The 20,840-nt window shown below is 35.6% G+C and overlaps 1 protein-coding gene across 6 annotated transcripts in view; it reads right to left on the bottom strand.

Moving 5' to 3' along the window:
• Nucleotides 1-381: 381 nt before the first annotated feature.
• Nucleotides 382-20,840, bottom strand: part of ATL2 (atlastin GTPase 2) — a 63,378-nt gene continuing 42,919 nt past the window's right edge. For 4 of the 6 annotated variants that reach the window (XM_033419253.2, XM_033419257.2, XM_033419256.2 and 1 more), the window contains 12 exons: nt 17,038-17,172; nt 16,630-16,734; nt 13,282-13,332; nt 12,926-12,982; nt 11,367-11,459; nt 9,081-9,219; nt 8,176-8,303; nt 6,771-6,827; nt 5,471-5,542; nt 4,357-4,788; nt 2,801-2,815; nt 382-2,703 (listed from right to left, as the gene is read on the bottom strand). In XM_033419253.2, the coding sequence (XP_033275144.1) occupies nt 2,596-2,703; nt 2,801-2,815; nt 4,357-4,788; nt 5,471-5,542; nt 6,771-6,827; nt 8,176-8,303; nt 9,081-9,219; nt 11,367-11,459; nt 12,926-12,982; nt 13,282-13,332; nt 16,630-16,734; nt 17,038-17,172 (1,392 nt within the window). In that variant the 3' untranslated portion in view covers nt 382-2,595. The remainder of the gene's footprint in view (nt 2,704-2,800; nt 2,816-4,356; nt 4,789-5,470; nt 5,543-6,770; nt 6,828-8,175; nt 8,304-9,080; nt 9,220-11,366; nt 11,460-12,925; nt 12,983-13,281; nt 13,333-16,629; nt 16,735-17,037; nt 17,173-20,840) is intronic. The other 2 variants (XM_004265041.4, XM_033419254.2) reach the window with 2 other exon arrangements.

Here is a 20,840-nt window from a genome sequence, read left to right as displayed (position 1 = left end):
ACTCAATAGTAGGGTCACAAATGACTATCCCTTCCACAAAAGTAAATTATTTATGTCTTAATTAGGAAGATAGACTGTTTGTTATTGGGTTTCTTTTTTAAAAACCTACCTTATAATATAAATTACTAAAAAATTATACCACAGAAAATATACTAACACAAAACTTATTTCAGCAAACAGTTTTGAGTTTGTCTTTATTCCCTTTTATTGCTTCCTGTGTAGCAATATTCAGAGTCTTCCAGCTGAAACCAAAGTACTTTCTTAGAATCCTTTATAGAATTGTATCTATGGGGAAAACACTCTTTCCAACAAGAAATACTAAGAAATCCAATAGTTTAGATTTCACAGCACTTTTGCTTAAAAATAAATAACCAACCTGTCTTTAATTTCAGAAGAATTGCTATTATACAACAAACTTTTTATTTTTTCCATTCATAAAAACAGTCTACGGCATTCATAAAACAGGGTGGTAAAAGAAATAAAAAGAGACACATTTCAGGTGGATTCTGTTCAAGAACAGATGAGTTGGTAGCAGTTTAATACAGATGGAAACAAATACAATCCATATAAAAACAGGATCTGAAGCAGGAGGCGGATATATCAACCAAAGTAAATTTAGAGCTTTCGGCCATGCAACTCAACATCTGAGTTCTCTTCACTTAAAAACCAAACTAGACGCTTTAATAGGTGTTCATAAAGAAGGCTACAAAAGTATTACAGAATGTTAGCCTTACGTACACCACAAAAAAGAGAGAAACAAAATTAATAAATCCCCTAGGCTAATCACAACAAGTTTTCCCTAACAGAGACAGACACAGAAAAATAGCTTTTCACAAGCTTAGATTCGAGGTATGAGGTACGATACCTTTTACCGCTCTCACTTGGGTGTTTCCCACTCATGCTCTTTTCAGTATAAACAAATAGGTTTATGTAATGGAATACATATTTGAAGAATTCCTTAAAAAAAAAATCACAAGTTCCATTTTATATATACAAATTTTTAATTATGTACTGAAAATAAATTACAGGAAGGAACTTTAAAATGCAACAGAGGACAAAGTCACGATAAACATTCCCATTGAATTCCCCTGCGGGGAGGGGGTGGGGGGAGGGTGGTGAGACTGCAGTGCTCAAGAAGATAAATATCACAAATATATCAAAAACTTCAAATTGTCTATGCATTCACACACTGACATGAGCCACAAACATTCCTTCACAGGGACTGTACTCATTAGCCTACCACAGAACCAGATTTTGTCATAAACTACAAAACTTTTAATACAAAATCGTATTTATATATTTATAATTCATATACATGCCCTACCTGTGATTTTAGAAAATAAAAGCTACACACTGTATAGACACTCTTAACTCATAGCTGTAGGCAACATTTTTGGATGGAATTTCTCCCCCAATAAATTAACGGCATATTTTATGTACATGAAGGCTAAACTGCATAAAGACAGTTCAGTTTCCCAGATATGCATCTCCTTTTAGGGCAGGTTTATAAATTTAAAAAGGCAAGACAAATGTACACCTCAGAATCACTTTCTTAGCTACAAGAGTTGTCATGTAATTTCTGTGACGTTTCTGATACATGCATTTATGTAATACTGGTATTGAAGGCAGTAAAGCAATATATACTTTTAATGTCGTGGCTCAATAAAGGCTTCATTGTCATTCCAATCTGATTCTTGATACAGTGATTCATAACTTCTCTAAAAATTAAAATTTCAATGGGACACTGTGTTAAAGAGACTCTAAATAGATTTCTTAAAATATTTCCCTGAAATATCCTTTACATAAGACAAATTTCACTAACATTAGATTAAGTAAAAAGGGGAAAAAAAGAATTAAACATGGTACAAGTGTGCATGAAAACTAATGCTCCTCAGCCAGTCTTCATGCCTTAGGAGCCATGAACAGAATGCTTAAAACCAACAAACAATTTCACACTCTGTGGCAGCCATCTGTGAAGCCAGTTATCTAAACTACTTCTACAGTTGATTGTAAACTTTGGTTTATTTTTATTTGAGTTCTCATTGTACAGCAAGCATGAAAAAAAGAAAGAGTGGAGTCCATGAGGAGATGAACTGTCAGTCTGTCTTTAATCTGGCATGATGAGACACCTGGTCAGTCAGGCCTGCTTTGATAGAGTTTGTTACAGACTGCCTTATGTTTTCCTCCATCAAATTATCACCCAGGGGCTTCAATACCTGTGGTATGAGAAATGTGCAAAACAAATAAAAACATGAGGTAAAAAAAGAGTTACATATAAAAATATATAAAAATTCAATTCAAAGCAATGAAGAAAATAACCAGGAATGTGGGAAATAAAAAGGTGCTTCTCCCAAAAAAAGTTATGATGCTACAAATAATGCAGTTAGACATTTTATAATGCAACAAAAATTACTTTCCTCCTATTCAAACCATTTACAATTCCTATGAGATGGATGTGCAATTCCATACCCTATATGCAGCATCAAATCTGGTATGTATACAGCATTTATGCAGACCGGCCCAGACGGTCCTGCTTATTGTCCTACATGTGTAAGTGTGAACACTTCGGATAGAGAAAAAAGTTAAAAATACTGTCTAATTTTTCTTCTTGTTATTGTTGGATGACAGTCTCTGTCGCTGTGCTGATGAAAGAGCACGATGAACCATTCGACGTCTAGTAACTTCAAACAGTTTGGAAAACACCTAAAACATGGAGTGATTCGTTAGGAGAATGACTCAGAGTGCCTTGAAGTTAAAGAACTTAAGACTACAAGAATTTGAGACTTTGTAGGTTTCTCACCTTCCTGGGACTCCTCTGAAGCAAAAGAAAAGAGAAATGCAAAAAAATTTAGACAAGTGTTGACACAGCACAGATCTTCTGACTAGTGATCATCTTACCTCAACTATACTGAAAATAATTTTACACACTTTAGATTCTTCCATTCACTTGTTTTGTAATAATGGCACTTCTAAACTCCTACAATCAATGCTGCATGGGAGATGAGTGGTTTTCAAAAGAAGACAATGTACAACTATCGAAATTCATGTTGCACAAAATTAGTAATGGTCCAACATTTTTAAAGTAGGTAATATTTTAAGTGACATTGTGATAGCTTTTTTTTTTTTGAGGTTGTGATAGCTTTTAATCCATCTTCGGTCAGAAGATATCAAAGGAATATAAAGAATGAGATTATTTTTGATATAAAAATTTAAATTTTACAAATATCCAGACACAAGCTTCCAAATCAGATCTGAATAAATAGAGCATTTCTATAAAGAAGAAATATAAAATCCAAATTAATATAGTGGGTCACTGTATAAAATAATAATGACATTATTAATAGAAAAGTCAACATCCAATCAACTTCAGTCTTTGAATTTAAAGCCAAACCAACATGGACCTGCATATCTTAGATCTTCAAATAAGCCCAATACTTCATCAGCCCAGAAATGGTATCTGAAAACACCTTTTATAACTGTCCATCGGTAATAACTGTAGTTTTCATTCTGGTCCTTGACATGATGCTCAAGTATTTCACGATGATCATTTTAATGACAACATCCTTAAATGAAATTTTCTGAACACAGGCAATTCCAGACAACAGTTGGCTGATATACAACAAGGCTTTCCTTAGTAGATACTTGTCAGGCCCAACTTTGAATTCTGGTTTGAGGTAAAAAATCATGATTTGAATTCTGGTTGAGATAACGGATTATGATTAAGAAAAGCTGGTTCTCTGTTTGTGGTGCTTTGCTTTGTTCATTAGTATTTCCACAGTATAGAGGTCAAACAAAGTTTCTTTGATGTAAAGAATTCCCTATAAGATTGTTCCTTGTAGTACATCAGTAAATCACTACTAACTTCATGGAAGGCAATGAAGACACAATATTTTTCCTGGAATATAAGCATGCCTTGGTTCTTGCCAATATTAGTAAGAAACTTCTTTTGCTTTCCTAAAGCAAAAGAATTACACTTCCAAACTTCTTTCCTTACCTTCATAACTCTTGCACTAATTATATTTTCTTTTCTTAAAAAAAAAATCCTTAAAGACTCTGGCCCTGCCCACTTGTCTAGTATAATCAGGCCTATGACTAAGAATCTATCCAAAGGATATTACAGATGTAAGCCAACCAAAGCACACTATAATTACAACTTTAAAGGGGAAAAAAAACCAGTTCATACTTTATATTCAAATTATGCATCTAAACAAAAAGGAAACTATCCTTTTACCATTCTCCAGATAAAGGAAAAGTAGGTGTGCAAATACTGGGGGTGGGGAATGGGGGACTGGAAGGAGGGGTGGGGAGTCACAGGGATAAGATTAGTCACTGAAAAACCAAAAGACAGATACCAACCTGTTCCCATAGTGTTTCAGCAATCTGATCAATCATTGTTCCAATTTCTCTGAACTCCCCAGAGTATTTAACATATGCCCAAGTACAAAGAGACGTCAGTGCTAACCCCATGACAAGGTTACACAAGACGGCTATAGAGTTTAGGCCAACGAAGCCAGTCAGTCCTGAGATTATATACATAGCAAACATGACTGCAAATAGTGTGGCAGGGGTACGAGCAGCATAGAAGATATTTTTGCCATCATTGTGCTTTATAAAATTTGCATAGGTTTCTTCTATTTCAGCCTCAAGCTGGTCCTGATAACGACGGCAGAATTCATCTCCACCCATTTTTTTTACTGAACAGAACTGTTTAATCGCCACTTCCTTGAGATTCAGGTGTCTTCGCTCCAGATCTGAAGGTGCAATGTAAGGCTTGTCCCCACCACATACCTGTAAAGGCAGGGTTACATTAGGACAGATTACATGCTGGAAATAATTCACACTTGAAAGAAATTCCCTGATCATAATTTTTAATCTCAAAAAGTCAAACCACCTACATGGTTTAGTTTTACATCTGTTCATAATACTTCACACATTATCCTAACCTACTTATTTCTTATATGTTTAACTGACTCAAGCAAAATAAACTTTCCAAAATTAATTATATTGGTATTAATTATATACCAATAAAGACAAAAAGAATTACACTGCAATCTGTACCTGACTTCACCTGACCCAGCAATACACCAAAAGAGTACAAAAGACTGCTGGCAAGAAAGTGGGTAAAAGATAACATAAAAAAGGTACTTTAATGTTTGAGTTAGCAAGCTTAGCAAAGAAGCTGCTATTGCCCTTAAGCTGATGTTGCTTGCGTCAGAAGCTACTAATAACAGCACTCTGAATCATGTGTCAGAAAATATTTCAGTGTGGTCTATGTAATAACTTACTACCCATATCCTGCACTCTAACCATGGGAATTATATTCTTAGTTTATTTCCAGCAGAGATGATAAAGGGAAATTTGGGAATGATGTAACATGACAATGTAAAAGGAGCACAAATTGGTTCAATTATTTTAAATATAAAAATCTTCTATCTTACTCTAGTGTCAAATTTAGATTTTAGTTACAAACCTGCTCCATACTTTTGCAATAGATCTCTCTTGCTCCTGCTACTGCAGCAAGATTATTAGCTTCAGCTGTTGCCTAAGAAATAAAATAAAATGTGCCAATTTTATGTGAAATACCTGATAACTATAAATTCTGATTAAGACAATAAATTATGTACAATGACCAAGTCTGAAAATGAATCAGAGAAAATATTATCAACTTCCAGTTTCCCTTTCTAATTGAAGGAAACACCAGTATAAAGGACATAATAATTGCTTCTAATAGGACTACCTGCTTAATCTTGTTTTGCTTAGGTTTGTTAAAGTGGGTTTGTAGAAAATACCACATATGCCCAGGAAATTATAGAAAATTAAACATATACAACCCTAAAATGTGTCAAGTCCCCAGGTGCAAAGAATCAAGAATTACTCATATGGTCCTCTCTCTCATAATCAGTATCACACACAAGATACATTTTTAAATCCACAAAACTGCTTATTGGATGGGTTTTATGAAAAAACAGTTTAATCCACTATAAAACTGAGAAACTGCCCAAAGTAGCAAATTTTTTAAAAAATGAATTAGGTTGGGCTTCCCTGGTGGCGCAGTGGTTGAGAGTCCGCCTGCCAATGCAGGGGACACGGGTTCGAGCCTTGGTCTGGGAAGATCCCACATGCCACAGACCAACTAGGCCCGTGAGCCACAACTACTTAGCCTGCGCGTCTGGAGCCTGTGCTCCACAAGAGAGGCCACGATAGTGAGAGGCCCGTGCACCGCGATGAAGAGTGGCCTTCGCTTGCCACAACTAGAGAAAGCCCTCGCACAGAAACGAAGACCCAACACAGCCAAAAATAAATAAATTAATTAATTTAAAAAAAATGAATTAGGTTAAAATAACATTGTCCCTAAAGAACACCTTTTTTAAAAAAATAAAAACAAAATCTATATTCACTAGAACCAGACGTGAATCATTAACATCAAGAGAAAATAAGCCTTATTTCAAACAACATTCATTGTCGAAGACTCAGAAAGCAGAAGCAAGGCTCTTGGTTTGGCAAGGCCCATATGAAGCTATCTTCTGAAGCAGAAATTCTCCTACACTTTTTGAGCAACTGAAGAGAAGGCACCGAGGACCCTCACTTCTGGTGTGCAAGGTGTGCAACCTGTAGTTACAAAAACCCATTAAAACTTCAGGACCCATGCCTTAAGTATCTAAAATGTATTCGCATGGAAAGAAACACTACCCCATTTCCAGCATTTATCTCTAAAGCAAAGATGTTTTTTTCTCCTTCGTAAATAAATGTACGTACAACACACACACTACCTGAAGCATGGACTTTGGATGTGGAAGTTCCTCTCCTTGATAAATTTTAATGTAAGCCTAAAAATACAGAAGACTCATTATATTCATAGGTTATGCAAGTTGGCTCCACATCCCCAAAGAAAGAAAAATCATTAAATAGAAAAATGATTCACACTATTATAAGAAAAGTCTAGGCTTTAAAAATCATATACTCTCATTCCAAAAGAGTTAACCCTATTCTCAACATTATTAAGTGTGTATGTTGCTAAATAATATCCTAGAGAAATGTCTCTAAATATAACTCCAACTTGGCATAAAAATTATGTCTCATATTTAAAAGTTATATATAAAATGCCATCTACTTTATGAAAAGAAATCCATAATTCTCCCCTAATGCCAACATTTCAAATAAATATGTAAGAAAATATTTTAACTCAGTATTTTACTTTGACCAGCTTAAAATATACTTCAGTTCAAGGGAAAAAAAATTACTGAATTTGTGGTTTAAGAGTAAGAAAGAAAGATGAACGTTTTTAAGTAAGTTCTATATAGGAATCTTTCACCTCAACTTTCTACTGACTCTAAATTAATTCATAACTGAACAAAGATAGTATGAAAGTGATCAAGTGTCCATTAAATAATACAAAAATACACTCTTAGTTAACTGTATTTCCCTTCTGTCTATTTACAACTACAATGAATAAATACAAATCTCTACAATAGTCTTGCTCTGGCAAGCAAGCTATAAAGACTAGAGAACAGGGCTTCCCTGGTGGCGCAGTGGTTGAGAGTCCGCCTGCCGATGCAGGGGACACGGGTTTGTGCCCCAGTCCGGGAAGATCCCACATGCCATGGAGCAGCTGGGCCCGTGAGCCACGGTCACTGAGCCTGCGCAACCGGAGACTGTGCCCCGCAGCGGGAGAGGCCACAACGGTGAGAGGCCCGCGTACCGCAAAAAAAAAAAAAAGACTAGAGAACAGCAGAGGGGGAAAAAAATCTATGCATAATTTACTTGAGCTCAAACCCAGTCTGGATACTTTCAGCTGCTCTTATCAAGGCCCAGACTCTGAGAGAAGGCTTTTGTGAGAACTCAGGGTACAGAATTATGCTCCCAATACCTATTATCATTCTCAAATGATAGAGTGGTATTGTAATATTATGGTGAATGGTTCTTCTTTCCATATCAGAGCTGGAGAAAAAGTAGGATAACTCTACAAAGAATAAAATCACTGTCTAGAAGATACATGTTGTCTGCTACAATCTTAAATATTCTTAAATACTGATACATCCAATTCAAGGCAAAAAAATATAAATTTTACTTTTTTGCTTTAAAATAAAGGTAAGAAATTTCTTGTACATACAAATGAGTTTTAAGTCAGCTATATTTCTAACTTAGACAAAGCCATTTAATGTAAGAATTTCCTACCTTAAAGTATTCTACAAGATCTCTACAAGTGACTTTAGATCCACTTATCTCTTTTTCTACCAAATTTTCTGGGGCAAGCAGCAATGGAACCAGATTTCGAAGCTCTCGTTTAAACTCTTCATCAATATCTAGTGGACATGAAATTAGTCAATGTGTTAGTAAAAAAAAAAAAAAAAAAGTAAAGTCCCCATTGGTAAGAGTTAATAAAATTCTATTTCATAAATTAAAAATATGCTACTTAAGTGTAGATTCATTTCAAAAAACTCATCCAAACACATCACACTGTCACATCTCCTAGGAAAAAATATAACCACCCCTCCACTCTACTACCCCACTTCCCTCATCTCCCAATAATTCTTTCAGCCCAAATAACAAATAAAACTGTGGCCTACCAGAACAAATTCCACATCAAGTATTTTAACTAAACTATCCTTTCCAAATGGCAAGCAATTCATGAAATTGTATTAAATTTTAATACTAAATTTTGTTTCTCCAGCCATACTGTTAAAAGTTTTGTCAATCCTCAAGCCTTTTGCCATCATGCTCAAAATAATCCTAAAACATACACAAAAAATTACACCATCACCCCCGAACAGACTTAAATCTAATTACATCAATATAATATATTGGTGATGCTTTTTAGCAGAGTGCAATCAGATGAAATACTGAAATGTTCTTAGCCTTCAGTATTTTTAGGACATCAGTGCTGAGCAACAGACCACCTTATAAAATGTTAATCAATATGCCAGGTGTTTGCAAGAAACCAATACATTACAATCACACCATTAATAATGCATTAAAACGTCCTCCAGTATAAAAGAAAAAATTTAAGGAACCATGTATTTTTTTTAACTTTCAGCCTCTAAAACTTAAGTTCTGATTTTAGCAAGAATGGGAATTCCCACCTTTCAATCTCCCATCAAAACTAGGATTAGTTGCAACTTTAAGACCAGGATGTGGCAAAAGGAAGCAACCAAGATTTGAGAAACAATTGTGAATGTGCTTCCTTACATTCTGTAGCTCTTCATGTTGATTTTGTTTTACCTGGGGACAGAAGGAGACAAGGTGAAGGTGCAAACAAGAGAAAAACACATTTTTTTAAGAAAACACACATACGTACTCACATGCACGCACATTAACTCAGATGCTAGTCTAGGTGTGTGTTTCTTGACAATAAAATTTTACTAAAGACCCATTTCTAACCATTTGATAAGACCCCACTCTGTCTTAAACCAAAAAAGACTTTTTTCCCCCATGTTAGCTGCCAAGGATATGAATAAATACAAATAATAATTAATCATAATATCTAACACCAGAACAACAGGTGTGGTTGTGATTTATAAACCAGTAAATAAATTAAGTACCTATAATGGCAAAGGTACTAATGGACTAAATGGTCTTTGCCTTTAAAGTACTTATAATGGCAAAGAGAAAAACAAAGTACTAATTTGCCTACGAATAAAAAGGTCAGCCCCTGAGCAAAACAACAGATAAGGCAAAAAGCTCCAATGCAGTCCAAAGAGTCTTAAAAATTTATTAGGATTTCGGCACTTACTCCAAATGATTATTTACGATTTATGCTAGTTTACCAGTGTTTTGCAGAAGAGAGACTGCTATGTATTTTCTGGAAGGAAATCCTAATGTTAGATTTTTAATAACTACTTATCCCAATATAACTCACATATTCTCCCAAACTCTTCTCAAAAACCATTCTAAAAAACATGCACCATTCGTAATCAACAAAATCTGGAAACTACCTAAATCTCCATCAAAAGTAGAATGGAAAACCTGTTGCCTGTTCATACAATGGAAGACTGCATAGCAATGAGAATAAGTGAACTAAACTACATGCAACAATGTGGATTAATCTCAGAAATGTAATACTGGGCAAAAGAAGCTGGACGCAAAAGAATACATACTGTATATGATTCCTTTCATAAAAAGTCCAAAAACCAGCCTGTTGGAGGTCAAAAGAGTAATGAAGGGTTTGGCGGGGGGGGGGGGGGGGGTGGGGGGGGGGCGGGAGTTAGTGGATACAGGCAGTTGCTTCTGGGTGGTTACATGGCTATGTTCAATTTGTACAAACTCCTCAAGCTGCACACTTATGATCTGAGTACTTTTCTGTATGGCTTCAATAATATATTTAAAAACCTCCTTATCTTTGAAGTACATAATTCTGAATTTAGTTAATATGCCTGATGTGCTGTGGGTTAATTTCTTCTGAACAAACCAGAGAAAACGCTGATGAATGAAATTATCTCTGACAAGTCTAGAAATGCCTTTCAAATAATCCAAGAAATGAGGAGTTGGTTTTGATCTTATTTTAGGATTAAGAAAAATTACATTATACCCTAAGTCTTTGAATGTGGCTGCGAAATTAAATGCATTTTTTCATAGGAAACAAACAAAATTTTATTACCCCAAAGAGCTAAACCTCCTACTTATGAATAAAGGTATTTTTATGTATCTTTTGTGGATGTCAGTAGGTAGGTAGTATCTGACCTGAGGGTTTCCCAAAGTACTTCCATGTTATTTTCCAGGAATGACTTGGTGTGGCATTTGCACAGGCCAGGCCAGGAGCTTGGACTTTTGGGTCCTACTCCCAGTTATCAATAATTAGTTAAGTGACCAAAGGCAAGTCACTTTTCTGGGTCCCAGTTTTGTGTGTGTGTGTGTGTGTGTGTGTGTGTGTGTGTAAAGGCTATACTAGATAATGTTTAAGATCCCTTTTTTCTCTATATGCTGCCACTCTACGAGATAGTATCCTTGGAAAGAGAGTCTCACATCATCTGTGTTCAATGCATCCACACTAGATTATCCAGCCTGTCCCAAATGCTCAGAAGCTCAGCTGGGCCAGAAAGAGAAATGCATGCAACCTGAGCAGATCAAAAAGTTAGTCTACTTCAAACTTTTATCCTTTGAATATTGATTTATTGAAGGGGCAGTTGGCTCTGGAGAGAAATATCCATTCCTTAACTTCTACTTGAGGGCATTTCTATTGTCCTCTTTCACAGGAGTGCTACCAATTTACTTCTCATCAATTATGTATGCAGGTATCTGGGTTAACTTGGGATACTCAATTTGTTCCAATGACACTCAGAGGTTGGTAGTCTAAGCAGCAGTCCAGACAGTCCACACCTTCACCTGGGGCTTGGTGCTTATGCTCTCTTCTCTAAGAAATGGGGGCTTACCTGCAATCTCTTTTCAAGGAATTGTTTTCCACCTTCCAAACCATATGAATGTTCATAAGGATAACTCCAGTCTCGAATCAAAAACATTAGTGTCTACAGAAAGAAGGGGAAAAAATTGAAATCATTTCTTATAAAACTTTACCAAAAATTACTACTTTAATAACTGAAGCACCCCTTACTCCCCAAAAACAATCCTTATCAAAAGTTATAGTAACCAAATGGCTTAATACTACTCATAGTTATAACAAGAGCCTACATAAGCCAACAATACTCCCAGCTCCTATACCAAGAAACTACCTCCATCTGAGAACCTCACTGTGTATAAGAGTCACCACAAGCAATAATACAGGATATTTTAAAAAGAAACAAAAAACATATCAGGGTATACAGATCATAATTTTAAGTCAAGATTGTGTAACTAGAAGACCAACTAACCTAATTCTAGACCAATTAGTTCTTTTCATAGAATTTTTAATTCCTATATGCTTAAGTTCCTCAACTCAGCACTACTGACACTTCGGGTCAGATAATTCTTAGCTGTGCATGGCTGTCCTACATTTTGTAGGATGTTGAACAGCATGTCTGGCCTCTATAAACTAGATGCCAATGGCATGAACTTCCTCCCCAAAACTGTGACAACCAAAAATGTCTCCAGACACTGGTAAATGCCCTCTGGGTGGCAAAATTACCCCAGTTCAGAAAAACTGATAGAGGCCAAATAGAGTATATTTCATCATATACACAAAATAACACCATAACCTGCCCAAATATTTCATAAAAGTGATCACCTGAGCCAGACAAGACTGAGGCAGAATCAATGTAACCCACTAAGAGAATCACCAGTGATGCTATCACACAGGAAGGACTTCACACACTGATGAGCAAACAGGGTGGAGTCATTCTCACCTACTATAACACAACTAACCAAATAGTACAATGTCCACTTACAAATTACACTTGTTTCAAAAAAGAATCTATCTGAAATTAGCTCTGCTTTTTTAAAAATCTCTAATGATAAGACTCCACAGAAGCAAGCAGAGCATATGCTTCTCAAATCAAGGTTAATTTCTGACTTAATATTCTGTACCTAGCATTTAAAAGTAATGAAAAAACACATGGGGGAGAGATATAATAAATTCTGAAACTCTTCTATTTGAAACAAAAATAAAGAATAATAGGTCTAACCTCAACTTGTAATATACCACACACACACACACACACACACACACATGTACAACCAATAACATTTTCTAGTAGTTTATCACATATAAAAGAAATTTACATGACTATCTCAAGTTTTGGAAGTAATATCCAGTTAAAAGAAATGTTATTAACCTTTTAAGTAAAAGTATTAAGAACCAGTCTATATTCATTTGTTCTATTTCCTATCCTGTAAGCTGCTACTGATAAGATGGTGATGACATTACCATAAATTAGTTTCAATTCCACTAGATCTGTTGCTAAAAATGAGTTTCGCATAATGTCCTCATATCTCCAGAGATACAAGATGATAGCTTTTCATAGATAAAATTTTTTTTAATGATAAAATATTTATTTACCTGAAATGGCTTCTGGTAGATTTCTTCCATTGCAAGTCTGCCGTATTCTGTAAATAACTATTAAATCAAATTATTTAAAATAATGCCCCCGAAAAGGTTGAAAGAAGACCTCTGTAAAGCTATTCTATATCAGACGACTAGATGTCAGAGCCTTTAAAATCATTTGAAAGCCAAGCATTTAATTTTTTAAGACTGCATATACTTTAAAATTTCTTCTAGTTAAGAAGTCGTACATCTGTGTAAAACCATATAATAGTCAATCTTCTTACAATATTACAGGTTCTTGGTGTAAAGTCACAACAAAGTGGGAATTAAACTTTCAACACTTTGGCATACATTCTTTGAGACATACATACTTGCAAGTGTTGAAGATCATCTTCTTGAATATTTTGAGACAAATTATACACCTGTTAAAACAAATTTTTGTTTTTATTAGTGTTTTACTTTGAATACCCAGCTGTGTATAAATTTACTTGTGGAAACGAAGGCTATTTTACACCTGAGCACAAATGAATGACTCAGTCACTATCTTAACCAGTGGTCCGTGAAAAGAAATTTCTTTTTTCCTAACAGTTAGGATAAAACATTAAGGGGGAAGCAGCGGTGGTAAACTGTGTAAAAATCATGAATATACACATATGGGGCCAAGAAGGCAGCAGACATTAAAAAAAAAAAAAAAAAGTATATTACATAGTAAGTTTCTTTAATGTTATGACATGATTTTTTTTTTAAGTGAAGAGTTCCCCCAACTACCCAACTGTTTTTCTAAGTCAATGAACGTGAAGGGCATAGTTCTATTGGTTTGGCCAAAAAGTTCGTTCGGGTTTTTCTCTGTAAGATGTTACAGAAAACCCAAACGAACTTTTTGGCCAACCCAATACAAAGATAAATTCCTCCCTGGAGCATTCATAGTATATAGTTTATGGTTTATTCAGTGGGTGCCTCAACTAACTTGACTGTAATATTATGGTTATCGTTTTACTTAAGCAAAGTCAGTCTAAATAACTTAACATGAACATTTTACCCCCGCCCCCCCCCCACACACACACAGTAGGTAACACTCTTCCACTTTCCAAGGCCCACAGACCAGAGCTGGTAACGCAAACTTCACTACTCTCAAGAAACAGTAATTGGAGAAAAGATTCGCTAGGTCCAATCCTTCTGAGTCAGGTCTTTAAAAGATGACCTGGACCACCAAAGGACAAAAGTGGATGTCCATAGTTGTCACCTCTGCTAGGAAATAACTTATATCTAAGAAAATAGGGTTACTCCAAATATAGAACAATTTGTTCTAACAGCAAATAAGTGATAATCTAACTTAATCACTTGGAGGTCAAGAATATAAACAGCCAATATAGCCTGGCAAACCTAAAATGATATTCTCAGTTGACTAATTCCAAACAGGTTCTTAAAAAGTAATTAATGATGAGGTGATTAAACTCTAGATTTAAACTTAAAAACTGAAAGAATAACCAACCTATTCTCACTCATATGGGCCTTAGCTTTTAGAAAATAGGACCAGATCCCTACATTGTCAGGGCCAGGTTGTAAATAGCAAACAGAAAAGATTTGTTTATTGTAGATCATTAGTACTTAGCATATTGTGTTGTACTTAATAGATGCTCAGTAATTATTTTTTGAAAGAATAAATGACAAAGGGATCAATTTGTTATTGATCCATCAGCCAGATAACTTATGTAAGGAAGGAGAGAAATCTAGCCTCAAGAATCAGGAAAGAAGCAATAATAAAAACTAATTTTAGGGACTTCCCTGGTGGTCCCTGTGGTTAAGACTCTGCATTCCTGGGACTTCCCTGGTGGCGCAGTTGTTAAGAATCCGCCTGCCAACGCAGGAGACACAGGTTTGAGCCCTGGTCCGGGAAGATCCCACATGCCACGGAGCAACTAAGCCCGTGTGCCACAACTACTGAGCCTGCGCTCTAGAGCCCGTGCTCTGCAACGAGAAGCCAGAGAAAGAGAAGCCCGCGCACCACAACGAAGAATAGCCCCCACTCGCTGCAACTAGAGAAAAGCCCACGCACAGCAACACAGCCATAAATAAATAAATTTTAAAAAAGACTCCACACTTCCAATGCATGCAGGCATGGGTTCAATCCCTGGTTGGGAAACTAAGATCCCATATGCCGCACGGTTCGGCCTTAAAAAAGAAAAAAAAAATTAATCTTCTTGATTATTTAGTTTACAAACCGCTTTCTTATGCATTATCTCATTTGTATCTCATTTCTGACTGCACACAAAACCACATGTGAGATAGGCAAGATGGGCAAAATCTTTGTTTTACGATAAGAAAGTGGCTGAATGGCTTTACGTGGTTGTCCAAAACCAGTTCTCTTGCTATCATAAAGTTGAATAAACAAGAGAACACCATGGTATAAGTTTTAGGACAGAGAACTTATAATTTAATGCAAGCCACAGAGCCAGCTAATCTGAAGGGCTATAATGCGATAATATAAATACAAAGATGTGGCTTCTGCTCGCCTCAAGAAAATGGCAGTTGTGCTGCCCTGCAAGATCAGAGAAAAAGAGGTGGGACAAACTGAAAAAAAGAGACTCTGAGAGTCCCCAATAACATCACTTAGTTTGTAGTGACAGATATTCCCATCCCTATAATAAAAAGAAGCCACTTCTCTTTTATCTCATAATAATTCCAAAACTTGTTTCCACTCTGACAGCTAAATACTTCAAATTGAGGAAGAAAGGAAATGGGAACTTTAATAGAAACTGGTCACACATTCCAGATATTAATGGAAAGCACAAAAATTCCAAGACACTGTGACGGTATCACCTATAATCTACCATCCATAAGAAATATTTATCTCAGGAGAAGCACATACTTTTTAAAATATTTGCAAATATACATCTTGATACATCACCAGCTGGATCTAACCACCATACTTCAATAATTCATTTTTCAGCCAGAGAAGTATCAACCACAGATGAGCTCAGGAAACAGAAAGTAAAGAAATAAAAAATGACCTGTGGTGGTTTAATTCAGTGCAATTAGTCTAAATTATACAGAAAAGAGATGGCCTAGCTTGAAGAGACTAGAACTTGATAGAACACCAAACATAACTCTAGGGTACAGCATAAGTGAAAAAACAGAAAGGATTTCACCCCTTTCTAAATGAAACAGATGCTTTAAGTCCTTAGTTTATTATATAAACATCATTAAGGTTTCCTAAATAAGAATTATTATGCCTCTACCTCCATTAGTTCAAATAATCATGTACTAGTTGTCATACATATTGAGTAGAAAACTAAATTTAATTACTTGGTTTTGTTGTTTGTTTGGTTGGTTCAGCCAAAAAATAAAGAAACACCCTATACTTTACTGTATATGACTGAATTCAATTGAATTCAATATCAACTGAATATCCTTGAATTCAATTAAGGATATCATGCAATAATATATATTCCTTTAAAAAGAAAAAAGCATAGATGCTATGATGAAATACCAAAGGGATTGGCTATTGGTTCACTGTTTCCCTGGTAAGCACTAAAAGTATGAAATTTCACATTGTAAGCCAGAACAGCAAGCATAGAAATGTAAGTGACCAATACTAAATGTAAATAGTTTCTCTGATTTTAATCCTTTTTTTCCCTTCAATCAAAAGGCATTTTGAGGAAGAGCAAAGGTATTAGGATTGTCTGACCTGATCATACCGCGTCATCTCTGTATCTCACCTGGACAGAGCTAGTCATAGTGCTCAGAGCAAACACTGTTGCACAATCTTTGATAGTTGACTGGCTATCAAAGGCACCCTGGGTATCCATTAGCAGCACAGCCACCTAGGAATTTAAAAGTTTAAAATACTAAGTAAAAAATTCACCAATAGTGACTATAAAAGTCAAATATAAAATGGTTAATATCAAAATCAGTAATTAAGTCAAGAAAAGTCCTCTAACTTAAGTATCTCACACATTTTGACATAATAATCCACATACGTTAAAGTTATCAGATATTAATAGTTCTGTGTTGTTTTGATCAAGAAAGAATATGGAAGAAAAAAACCTAGTTTTTTTAGTAAAAAACTATATATATATATATATTTTTTTACTATATATAGTAAAAAACTATAAAGAGAATCTCACTTTTGTTCCATTAGGTCTGTCGATCACAAACACTTCATTCCAGACTTGTATGCCTGTAGTTTCTCTTTCGCAACCACCTCTCCATGTAAAGCCAGTCAATGGTTCATTGCTTCCACCAATCCAACTTTGAGAATCCTGTTAAAGTTAAGAATAAATAGAAAATAAAACACACAAAAATAAGAACTCAAAAGGAATATAAGAAATCACCCACTCTTCACAACACTGTAAATCAACTACACGTCAATAAAAATTAAAAAAAAAATCAGCCACTCATTTTATAGATGAGGAAGGTACATCCAGGGAGATAAAATATACTGTAACATTACACAAGTAGTTACAAAAACAGTCCCAAATCCCATCTAGGGTGTTTTGACTAAGAGAGATGTGGTCTTCCCCCAAACCTGAACCTTCTTGAATAGCTCACATTTTCATACTCTAGGCTTCTAGATAAGTGGGGTCACACCCACTTCCCCATTTTGGAAAGATTTCCTATGTTTAAAAATCATAAAAAATAGATACTAGCTATTTCGATACCTCCTTGTACAAAACTAAGTTCCAGACAGAATGGCTGTCAAAACAGCATTGCTCTCTTAGAATAGCTTATACTAAAATGTTTTCACACTGCCTTAATTTTCTCTTTAAAAAATATCAACTTTAAAAATAACCACAAGACTTGTTTGAAACCTGATTCAAACAATCCAGCTACATAACTCTTTTTCGAAACCAAAAGGGAAATCTGAATCCAGACTGGGTATTATATTAGATGGTGTTAAGTTGGGGTAAAGATGATTGCTTGGTGTGATAATGGTTTTGCGGTTGTATTAATAATAATAATAAAGTCCTTAACTGTTAAATATTCGAGTATTTATGGTGAAAGAATATGCTTAGCATTTGCTTTAAAATATTTCAGAAAAAAAAAAAAAAGAGTAAAAGGGCAGAGAGAAAAACAGATGAAACAAGACCAGCAAAATGTTGATAGGTATACTGGGGTTCATTATACTCTAGTATTTTGGGATATATTTAAATTTTTCCATAATCAAATGTTTTAACGTACCTCACAGGGCTAGACTGTTATAATTAAATATCATAAAATTATATTAAAGTTACTATACCATAAGGTAATTTATCTAGAAAATTAAATCTGGAATATAATAAATGAGTTAACTTTGACATATATTAAGAGCCCTAGGGACTTCCCTGGTGGCACAGTGGTTAAGGTGCAGAGCAACTAAGCCCATGTGCCACAACTACTGAGCCTGTGCTCTAGACCAGTGAGCCGCAACTTCTGAAGGCTGCATGCCTAGAGCCCGTGCTCCACAAGAGAAGCCACCGCAACGAGAAGCCCGCGCACCACAGCGAAGAGTAGCCCCCGCTCGCCGCAACTAGAGAAAGCCCGCACGCAGCAACCAAGACCCAACACAGCCAAAAATAAATAAATAAATAAATAATTTTTTTTAAAAGAGCCCTATACTTTAAGTATACTTAAAGCCCACATACCCTTTTCTCAAAGTACCTCCCCCCACAGGAAAAATTCCTTTGTTTCAGAAATACTTCTAATAAGCTTTACTATATAGTCCAAAACAGATATCAAAGCTCAAATTAGGGGTGGAAAAAAGATGGGTATGGTAGGCTCAGTGAGGGATGAACCAATTTATGAAAACGAGATACAAGGTGGGGGAAAAAAGTGTTGTCCAGACCATCACTACCTAATGTGAAGATCCGTCTTAAACTTCAAACCATCTATAATTATTATTATCCCACAAAACTCCCATCCCCAGTAGGTTACCAATCCTATTAACCACAAAATTCTCTTGGATTCTCTTCTTCACTTTCAGTATCTTCAGCTTTTGACCCTCATCCCTCTGTTGGTCACAAGGCTGCCTGCCACATGGCACAATTCTATTCACATTATATACTATGGACTTGTGCTTCAGGAGGCACCCTTACAGGGATTATGGTCTTGCCCCTGGGCTATACTTTAGATGCCCCAAGTAGCCTGGAACCTCCCTGTCGTACTCTCCAACCCATCCTTCCCATAGTCACTTAATTTTCTCAACAAGAAATGTAATCTTGCCACTGTCCAACTAAAAAGTCACCTGTGGCTCCCCATTATTTATAGGACCATCTAGAGACCTGCTGCATACAATCCACCTTTAATTTACTTTTTCTATCTCTGCTCCTGATACTACTCATAAGTTCCCCCAACACACACACACACACACACACACACACACACACACACACACACACACACACACACACACCTCTTCCAGTTTCTACCACTCCAAAAAGGTCACTATTCCCAAATACGTATGTTGTTTAGCATCTCTATACTTTTGTTCCACCCACTGTCTGCCTAGACTGAGCCAGCTGTCAAGAAACTCCGACTTTTGTGGACTCTGAAAGCATATTACCGACACTGCAGGTGGTTATCTTTAAATAGCTTTGCACTGCAGTTCTTGTGTGAATACTGAGAGCACGGGCTGTAAACTCCATTTTTGTTTACAAAACTGTTCCTACCAAAGTGCCTTGCCCTATTCTAGGCTCTCACATGTGGCATCTCATTCCCCAACAATGTCAAAGTGGTATTTAATGAACTGATTATTTTTAAAAGGTCCAACCTACAAAAGTAACTTAAAAGAATCTACCCTATTAGAGAAATCTGTTTTTATTCTACATCTTGTTTCCCTATCTCTCCTATGAGAATGTAAGTTCCATGAAGAAAGAAAGTTTTGTCTTTTTTTTCTCTCAAAACATAGAATAGTACTCCCAGAAGAGAGAATGGTGCCTGGCTTGCAGTAGGCACTCAAAATATTTGCTCAATAAATAAATACATTAAAAATTTTAATTATTAAGCTTCAGTGTGTTCCCTTTTGAGCATGTGTAAGAGATACCTAAGAAATATGATCCTTTTAGGGACTTCCCTGGTGGTGCAGTGGTTGGGAGTCTGCCTGCCAATGCAGGGGACACAGGTTCAAGCCCTGGTCCGGGAAGACCCCACATGCCTCAGAGCAACTAAGCCCGTGCACCACAACTAGCCCGTGTGCAGCAACAAAGACCCAATTCAGCCATACATACATACATAAATACGTTTACTAAAAAAAAAAAAAAAATATGATCCTTTTAATTAGTCCTAGAAACAATTACATGAACAAGAGAGTAAAAATAAATTTTAAAAAGTATAGATGACTGATATCATAGGCTAAGATGTTTGTTAACCTTACCCTCTCCAAAGAAACTTTAAAAAGAACTGGTGTCTCATTTAAAAAATCTATTGACTATATATCATCTCTTCTTAGTTTACCCTGTAATGGAAATGTTTACTAAACTGATTAGTCAATAAAAGGACGAAAGAAAAAGTAAGTCAGAGAACCTAGCTAATTAAAACCACTAAGTTTTGATATTTCAAAACATGAAATTAAGAAGTCTTACTATTTCTCTAACATATTGAATACTGATAAATTTAATATATTCATATACTCATTCAACAAATATTTATTGAACCCCTACCATGTGCCAGCCACTGTTTTAGGTTCTAGGGATACAGCAGTGAAAAAGAACAAACATTCCTGCCCTCAAGGAGCATTCAAATGAATTCTAGAAGCAGCCTTGCTGATAACAGATACTATTTGCTGTCATAAGTTAGTAAAAGCAAACTTAAGAACTTGAAAAACAGTAATCTGATACCATTTACTACTGTAGGGACAAAACAGGCCTTAAAACTCGAAATTTCTAAAATGATTTTAATCCTCCAGTAAAATAAAAAAATCTTATTGAATAAATCTCAGTTGCAAAAGGCAATA

Source organism: Orcinus orca, chromosome 13 (genome assembly GCF_937001465.1).
Source record: "Orcinus orca chromosome 13, mOrcOrc1.1, whole genome shotgun sequence".
Lineage (NCBI taxonomy): Eukaryota > Metazoa > Chordata > Mammalia > Artiodactyla > Delphinidae > Orcinus > Orcinus orca.
The sequence above is the reverse complement of the archived record's forward strand: the minus strand, read 5'-3'. Positions and strand labels throughout refer to the sequence as shown.